At 43.0% G+C, this 9,684-nt stretch overlaps 1 protein-coding gene across 1 annotated transcript; it reads left to right on the forward strand.

Moving 5' to 3' along the window:
* The first annotated feature begins 687 nt into the window (after window positions 1-687).
* Window positions 688-8,428, forward strand: LOC141568072 (endogenous retrovirus group K member 25 Env polyprotein-like). The gene is made up of 2 exons (XM_074317349.1): window positions 688-1,229; window positions 6,772-8,428. Exon 2 carries the CDS (start codon window positions 6,773-6,775, stop codon window positions 8,426-8,428), a length of 1,656 nt encoding a protein of 551 aa, XP_074173450.1. The 5' UTR covers window positions 688-1,229; window position 6,772.
* Window positions 8,429-9,684: the final 1,256 nt, after the last annotated feature.

The raw sequence follows: 9,684 nt of genomic DNA on the forward strand, positions 1-9,684 counted from the left end.
CTAACCATGCCATGAATAATGTCCAAAACATCAATATTAAACCAAATTAATACCATAACCAATCAGGAAGACATTTGGATCTAGTATGTGGTCAACTGCATTTTTCTAGTCCAATTCTACAAGTATGGTAGAATTGGACTAGAAAATATCCTTAGAAACAGCCAAATGGAATTTTTTAAATGTAGAAATTATATATGCCATGGTCATTTAAAGCCATATTTATCAGTGGAAACATTTATTTCCTGGGAGAAAAGCCATATTTATTAAAGACAAATGCATCTCAAGTAAGGGGGTATCAAAGTTCTCAAAATGTGAATTTTTGCACATACCAGCATGGACACATTGTTACTTTACAGCAATATTTCTACAGTTGCAGAGCTGGAAGAAGCTGTGGTCAATGCTGTTGGGGCTCTACTTTGTTCCCTTCAGATGTCTTTGACCATTTCCGTTCCTTTCCCTTGGCTTCAATGTTCTTGCTTTCACAGCCAGTGCTGTCTTTTCAGAGACCATCCTTTGAGCTGCTAGAGCCACTTTGTCCACTTTGCTGAGAGCTGAAAGTACCAGATCCTCTTAGGGTGGTCTTTGGCCAACAAGTGACTGGTACTGGAATATAAACACCCCAGCTCCCTTCCCTCAAGAAAATATAAATTCTGAGGTATAGTTTACATCTTAGAGCCTCCCTGTGGGGAGCCATGGTTTCTTGCAGTCCTGAACCTTGCAGACTGGCTCGGTTTCTGCCCCCATAACATTGTCTCTGCCTTATCTGAAAAGCGCCTAACGGCTGCTGAGGAATGTGGTGAAAACGGCCAGTTCCCAGACACAGAAAACTAAGGGCTTTCTAGACAATTAGTAGATTCTGTCTCCTTGAAATATTTACTTTTGTGAGTTTCAGTGACCTTGTATCTTCTATGTCAAAGTAAGGTTGAAGCTGGAAAGATTTACTTTCACTGAGATAATGCATATCTTCTTCGTTTAACTGCACGTACTCAAATTGTATATATTGGTTAGAGATAATAAACTCAGGGCTTCAGCATGACTGAAGACCGGCCGCATTAGCATTTGTGTGTGTCTTTTATTTCATTCCCACTCCCCCATTCAGGTACTGATCGACTCGTGGCGGCTGGCCCGTCACACTTGGCGCCCGAACAGGGACCTGAATACGGGGGTAACAGTGAGGAACACCACGTGGCAAGGGCCCAGCTCGTAGAGAGCTTATCAGTGGATGCGTGGTGAGTAAGGCACAATACCCCTCGGTCGAATGAGTGTGTGAGTGAGTGATAGCTCCACGACTTCGTGTTACGGAGCTTGATTGGGCCCTAATCTGCGGTTCCGGTTCTGTCATATGGCATAACGGCGACTGGGCTTTACAACCCACCTGGCCGGGGAATTATACCGGCGCGCCTCTAGCTAAGACGGATTTGGCTCCGCGAGGGGCACGGCCAGACGGGCATCAGAGTGTTTTCTTTGTTTGAAAGAAGGGCCGAGTTAGGGTGAAGGATGGGTCACGCTAGCAGCAAGGACCTGTATGTTAGAGGACTTAAGAAATTGCTTGCCGCCCGTGGCAGTCGGGTGAGCAGAGAACAGTTAGATAAGTTTTTAGAATTTGTAAAAGAAGTTTGTCCATGGTTTCCAGAAGAAGGCACTGTCAGTCTGGAAACTTGGGAGAAAATGGGAGAGCAGTTACAAGATTATTATGCTGCCCACGGACCTCAGCAGATCCCTGTAGAAACATTCGGGTTGTGGACCTTGATTAGAGATTGTTTAGATCTCAGGCGTAAGAGCTGTAAGCTAGAGAAAGTAAAACAAGCTGGCAATGAAGAAATTCTTTCATCTGCCGCTTCTCTGGCAGAGAGAGAAAAGGGGGAGGAAGCCAAACCCACAGAAGAATTTTTTAAAGATACAGAGCCTATTTATTATGAACCTCCGGTCGAGGACTGGGAAGATTTAGACTCTCAGGATCAGGAAGACTTAGAGGATGAAGCAGCCAAACATAATAGGAACATATACCCTCCTTTGGTGGCTATGGCTCAAGAAGGCAGACAACCTGCAGGCACTACACTTTCTCTTGCAGATCAGATAAAGATGATTCAGGGACAGTTGATTGAACTTAAAGTTGCTGTGGACAAAGGAAATTGTCCTCGGGGTCCCCAGATTCCTTTTAGAGAACAATGGAATCCTCGGGGCAAAGATCCCCCCCATAGTTATTCCCTTTGCACCACCTCCTGAGGAGCTCTGTATGTGGGGTCCTCCGTTGCAGCCCCCAGTTTGGGACATGCCTACTGGGCCTCCGCCGGATTATGTTAAGCCAGGATCAGACTCTAATGTGCGTTCCCCTCTTCAAATGGCTTGTGAGGAAGCTCACAAGCAGGGGGAATCCACAGAACAATTTGGAGTATATCCTCTTTTTGACAGGATTGACCAGGAAGGAAATAGGTTTAGAGAATGGAGGCCAATTCAATGGAAACAATTAAAAGAGTTAAAAGAGGCTTGTGTACAGTACGGCCCTATTGCCCCTTTCACCTTAGCAATTCTGGATGCTTTGTCTAATGAAGCTACTCCTCCAGAGGATTGGAAGCATATTGCTCATGCTTGCCTTTCCGGGGGCGATTATCTTTTGTGGAAATCCGAGTTTTATGAAAATTGCAAGAAGAAAGCTAATCAGAATGCCTCAGGACAAATTCCCATCACTTTTGACATGTTAGCAGGAGAAGGCATATATGCTGAATTAAGGAATCAGATGGACTTTGTGGCAGGAGCTTATGTTCAGACCACTGCTGCAGCAAAAGATGCCTGGCGTATGCTGCCAGATACTTCCCGCAAAGAGGATCATGTTTCTCAGATAAGGCAAGGACCCGATGAGCCCTTTCAAGATTTTGTATCTCGCCTCTGTACAGCTGCAGGGCGGATTTTTGGGTCATCAATGGCCACTCAGTCCTTTATAACACAGCTTGCCTATGAGAATGCTAATTCTGCATGTCAAGCTGTTATTAGACCATTCAGAAAAAAGGGAACCTTATCTGATTATATTCGCTTGTGCTCTGATGTAGGTTCCTCTTTTACACAGGGCATAGCCATAGCGGCTGCTATTCAGGGAAAGCCTATGAAAGAAATACTGTATCAACAAGCAAGATTTAATGCAGGAAGTCGCTCTGGAGCTTGTTTTACTTGTGGCAAAAAGGGACATCGAGCTGCTCAATGCCCTCATAAAGGGGAATCTGAGAACTCGGCTGCTCCTGTGAGAAAGCCTCCAGATGTGTGTCCTAAATGCAGGAGAGGAAAACATTGGGCCAATGAATGCAGATCCAAGACAGATAAAGATGGAAAGCCCATCCAGGGAAACTGGGTGAGGGGCCAGCCCCAGGCCCCGAATCAACAATGCTATGGGGCACTGCAGATCCCAGCGCAGATGCAGGGACAAAGAGGGAACGAGCCTCTGAGAGGAAATACATCACAAATTTGTTTCAGGCCACCTCAGGTAGCGCAGGATTGGACCTGTGTTCCACCACCAACATTGTACTAACTCCCGAGATGGGAATGCAAGCATTGCCCACAGGAATCTTTGGGCCACTACCACCAGAAACTGTAGGTTTATTATTAGGAAGAAGCAGTGCCACTATGAAAGGGATTCAGGTTTTCCCGGGAGTTATTGATGAGGATTTTACCGGAGAAATTAAAATCATGACTCATTCACCCTTGAATGTTTCAGTCATACCTGCTGGAACTCGCATAGCTCAGCTAATTATTTTGCCTCGTGTAAAAATAAGAAAAAATAGGCAAAATCAGGAACGTGGAGACCGAGGATTCGGTTCCTCTGATGTTTATTGGGTTCAGGAAATAAAAAGAGATCGACCTGTTTTGCAGCTTAAAATTAATGGAAAAGGTTTTCAGGGACTTTTGGATACTGGCGCTGATGTCTCCTGCATATCTGCACAACACTGGCCATCTAACTGGCCGATGCAAAACACTATTACAGATTTGCAGGGCATAGGACAATCTCATTCCCCTAAGCAAAGCAGTAATTTGTTGTCATGGCAGGATGAGGACGGACATCAAGGGACTTTCCAGCCATATATTATTCCCGGCCTGCCTGTTAATTTGTGGGGACGAGATATTATGAGTAATATGGGAGTCTATCTTTATAGCCCAAGCACTCAAGTAACTCAGCAAATGTTTGATCAAGGGCTTCTCCCAGGACAAGGCTTAGGCATTAAGGGACAGGGACGTCAGGAACCTATTTCGCCTAACCCTAATTTACAAAGAACAGGTCTGGGATATTTTCCCCAGGGGTCATAGATTTACCTGTACTCCACCAAAAAACTGCAGAAGCAATAACTTGGAAATCTGATACGCCTGTGTGGATAGATCAATGGCCCCTTACTCAAGAAAAATATTAGCCGCTCAAGCGCTAGTACAGGAGCAGCTTGATAAAGGCCATGTAATTGAATCTACGTCACCCTGGAATTCACCCATTTTTGTAATTAAGAAAAAATCAGGGAAATGGAGATTATTGCAAGATTTGAGAAAAGTAAATGAAACTATGGAAGTTATGGGTGCTCTCCAGCCAGGGTTACCTCATCCTTCTGCTATTCCAAAGGATACTTATAAAATAGTGCTAGATTTGAAAGACTGCTTTTATAATATACCACTCCATCCCCAAGATTGTAAGAGATTTGCCTTTAGCATTCCTAGTCCAAACTTCCAGGAACCTGTAAGAAGGTATCAATGGAGAGTCCTTCCCCAGGGTATGGCCAATAGCCCTACCTTGTGTCAGAAGTTTGTTAGTAAAGCAATTGATAACACCAGAAAACAGTTTCCTTCTGTGTATATCATTCATTATATGGATGACATCTTATTGGCTTGTAAAAAGCAAGGAATGTTGTTAGCTTGCTTTGCAGATATGAAAAAGAACCTTCTAGCCTCAGGTCTTATTATTGCACCTGAAAAGTGCAAAGAAGTGAGCCTTATTCTTACTTGGGATGGCACTTATTTGCTCAGTATTTCACTCCAGAAAATAGAGCTTAGGAAAGATCATCTTAAATCTCTTAATGATTTTCAAAAGCTGTTGGGAAATATTAATTGGCTACGTCCTTCTTTGGGATTAACTACTGGAGATCTTAAACCACTGTTTGAAATTTTAAAAGGAGATTCTGATCCAACCTCCTCCAGGTCTCTTACTGAGCCTGCAAGGAAGGCTCTTTCTAAGGTTGAGAAAGCCATTCAGCAACAGCATGTTTCCTTTTAGATTATTCTAAACCTCTATATGTGTATGTTCTGGACACCAAGCATACACCCACAGCAGTGTTGTGGCAAGAAGGACCACTTAGATGGATACACCTCCATGTGGCTGCTCAAAAGAATCTTACTCCTTATTATGAATTTGTGGCTAGTTTAATTCAGGAGAGCCGCCTAGAAGCTCGAAAATATTATGGAAAAGAGCCAGATTTTATTATTATCCCTTTTACAAAAACACAAATTCAAGGCCTGATGCAGTTTACAAACAGTTTTCCTATTGCATTGGCTCATTTTGTGGGAACTTTGGATAATCATTATCCCAAGCATAAATTGCTTCAATTTTTTCAACATCATGATCCAATTTTTCCTTCAATAGTGTCACATACTCCTCTTCCTGCTGTACCTAATATTTTTACTGATGGATCTAGCAATGGTGTAGCTGTTTATGCGCTCAATGAAAAAGTCATTAAAAGAGTACAGACACCTCCTGCCTCAGCTCAGATAGTTGAGCTTCGAGCAGTTCATATGGTATTGCTTGACTTTGCTTCTCAGTCTTTTAATTTATTCTCTGACAGCCATTATGTGGTTCGTGCCATCAGGAATTTAGAAACGGTACCTTTTATTAGCACCAGTAATCCTGTTATTCAGGACCTGTTTCTTCAGATACAACAGGCCATTCAGTTACGCTGTAAGAAATTTTACATTGGCCATATTAGAGCTCATTCTAATCTTCCAGGTCCTTTAGCCTCAGGAAATCAAATTGCAGACTCTGCTACTCAGCTCATTGCCTTGACTCAAATAGAAAAGGCACAAAAGGCTCATAGTCTCCATCATCAAAATAGCCAGAGCTTGAGACTGCAGTATAAAATAACCAGAGAAGCAGCACGTCAGATAGTAAAACAGTGTCCGGATTGTTCACATCTCCAACCTGTGCCTCATTATGGAGTCAACCCTCGAGGCCTGCGTCCTAATGACTTATGGCAAATGGATGTGACTCATATACCTGAATTTGGAAAGTTAAAATATGTTCATGTCTCTATTGATACCTTCTCCGGATTCGTTGTGGCCACGGCTCAGACCGGAGAAGCAACGTCACATGTAATCAGACATTGTCTTGCTGCATTTGCCATGATTGGAACTCCTAAAAAACTTAAAACAGATAATGGCTCAGGTTATACCAGCAAAAAATTTTTTCTATTTTGCCAGCAATTTTCGATCAATCATGTTACTGGCATTCCTTACAATCCCCAAGGACAAGGGATTGTTGAGCGCACTCATGGTACATTGAAAGTTAATTTGCATAAAATAAAAAAAGGAGAGTTATATCCCCTGACGCCTCATAATTATCTGTCTCATTCTCTCTTTATTCAAAATTTCTTGACCTTGGATGCCCATGGTAAAAGTGCTGCAGAACGTTTTTGGCATCCTTCTACTGCCCCTCAGGCTTTAGTCAAATGGAAAGATCCACTTACGGGCTCTTGGCAAGGCCCAGATCCAGTCCTCATATGGGGACGAGGACATGTATGTATTTTTCCACAGGATGCAGAAGGCCCTCGGTGGCTGCCAGAACGATTGGTGCGACATGTGGACCCTCTACCTACTGATGAGGCTGATAGTCTTCAGCAATGCAGAAGAAGACCAGACGTATTGGGCCTATGTACCTGATCCACCAATCCTCCACCCCGCAGTGTGGGACGGTCCTGAGATTCCAGTCTATGTTAATGACACCCATGTCTTAGGACTGCCCTCTGATGGACACATGAAACAGCATTTGGAGAAGAAGTTCACTTATAATGGTATAGGAATAGGTTTGCCTATTTGTATTGCAAAAAATAGGTCTACATCTGGGTGCTTGCGCAGTTCTCCTGTCACTATGCACATTAATGACTCTTTAGTTGGATGGACTATTCGTCTTAACATGCTAGGCGATTGGTCAGGAGGACGCAGAATAAATCTGCCCGTCCCTCCATCGCGTCCATCTTGCAATAAAAGATTGAAATTAAATACTGAGACTGTCCCATGGAGAGCCTGTCCTGGCAATGATCCTGTTCGTTATGACATCCCCGGGACAAACAGATATATCATTGACTGGTCAAGAAGTAACCGGTCAGGATGGGCCAGAGAACTGACTTCTGGACTTTGGACTTCTGATACGCAGTATCAGCAAAATTCACTATGGAGGCTTATGGGAGCAATGGATAAGGTTGAAACCAGGCTCTCTCTGCCCATGAGGATTTTGGAAGACGGAACTAGGGATTGGACTATTGTTGCTGAGACTGTTAATGTATCTGCTTGTGTTCCTTCTCCTTATGCACTGTTGATTGGAAATGTTAATGTACACTTTGTAGGAAATCAATTTCATGTATCCTGTAGCAATTGTTCTTTAGCAAATTGTATTTCTTGGGTACCATCAGGAACTCATGTTATGATACTTAAACAACCATCTTTTGTTATGCTTCCTGTTAATATTTCTGGACCTTGGTATGCTGAAAGAAGTTTGCAGATTTTCAAAGAAATTGAGTATGCTTTGAATAGGCAAAAGCGGTTTATTGGACTTCTAGTTACAGGAATTATGGCTTTGGTTACTATTATTGCAACTGCTGCTACAGCAGCTGTGGCTCTTTCTCAGACTATTCAAAATGCTCATTATGTTAATACTCTTTCAAAAAATGTTACTTTAGCTTTAGGGACCCAAGAAGCTATTGATGAGAAATTAGAGCAAAAAGTGAATGCCCTTTATGATACAGTTCAGTATATGGGAAATGTCATTCAAGGTATGAAAGTTAAATCTCATTTAGAATGTCATTCAGAATATCATTGGATATGTGTCACTTCTAAAAAGTATAATAGTAGTCAATATGATTGGAATCGGGTTCGTTTACATCTTCAAGGAATTTGGCATAATGCTAATTTGTCTTTAGATATGCTTCAGCTTCATGATAAAGTTCAAAGTATGAGAGAAGCTGAACCCTTAAAATTTGATGCAGCTCAGGCTGCCTCTGAGTTTGTTGATGTTCTTAGGAGTGTTTTGCCCTCTATGCCTTATATTACCCATTCTGTTATAATATTTCTTACATTGAGCATCTGTGTCTGCTTGGTTCTGTGCCTACTCCCCATCCTCATCAGATGTTTCATCAGCAGGATGTTAGACTTACGAGCTGACATCCATCAGCTTGAGCTCAAGGCAAAGCCTTAAGTCTTTCTCCCCATGCATTTAGAGGCGGGTTAGTCAACGACGGGCAAATACTTGGGAGCCGCTTCAACACCTAAGACAGGGCTTGTATTAATAAAATATGAGTACCAATGACGGGTAAGTTGAGGCAGGCGTCCTGGGATGCCTAAGTCAGGCACCGTCACCTCGCCATCCTGGCTGGATGGACTTTGCTTTTATAAAATAAAAAAGGGGGAGATGTGGGGAGCCATGGTTTCTTGCAACCCTGAACCTTGCAGACTGGCTCGGTTTCTGCCCCCATAACATTGTCTCTGCCTTATCTGAAAAGCGCCTAACGGCTGCTGAGGAATGTGGTGAACACGGCCAGTTCCCAGACACAGAAAACTAAGGGCTTTCTAGACAATTAGTAGATTCTGTCTCCTTGAAATATTTACTTTTGTGAGTTTCAGTGACCTTGTATCTTCTATGTCAAAGTAAAGTTGAAGCTGGAAAGATTTACTTTCACTGAGATAATGCATATCTTCTTCGTTTAACTGCACGTACTCAAATTGTATATATTGGTTAGAGATAATAAACTCAGGGCTTCAGCATGACTGAAGACCGGCCGCATTAGCATTTGTGTGTGTCTTTTATTTCATTCCCACTCCCCCATTCAGGTACTGATCGACTCGTGGCGGCTGGCCCGTCACACCTCCCCGTGGGATCGAGTGAAGGCTAGGGTTCTGCCCTAAATCCCTCCTCTGCCTGGCTTCTTCCTTTCCCTGTTCTGTCTCCTCAGAAGTCCTTCCTTATCATATTGCTTGCACACAAACCTCATCTCAGGTCCTGCTTCTGAAGAACCCCAGGGAAGGCCTGAGAGGAAGTTCATCTGCTCCAATCCACTCATTTCACAGATGATTAGCTCAATCTATCAACCCACAAATATTTGCTGAAGGCCTACTATGTGCTGGGCACAGTTTAGGCATGGAGAAGTGGATCTCTAGGACAGTGTAAATGACAGAGTCCTCTGACCCAGTGCCTGTGTTATCTTCCATGAGGGTCAGTCTGAGAGTCCAGTGGAGGGTGTTACCAATGATGAATGCGTGACTGCATACATTATTCATATTGTGTTCATTTATAATTATTAAGTAATCAACACTCATGGAAGCTGGGAAAGAGAGAAACCTAATGAAAATCGATCGGAAAGTTACATAAATCATCTATACCAATGGAAAGGAGGCCAGCAGAAAAATATTCATAGATATACCCAAGTCCAACAGCATTCACTGAGAAACTCTGAA

The sequence above is a fragment of the Rhinolophus sinicus genome, linkage group LG13 (genome assembly GCF_036562045.2).
Source record: "Rhinolophus sinicus isolate RSC01 linkage group LG13, ASM3656204v1, whole genome shotgun sequence".
NCBI classification, from domain to species: Eukaryota; Metazoa; Chordata; class Mammalia; order Chiroptera; family Rhinolophidae; genus Rhinolophus; species Rhinolophus sinicus.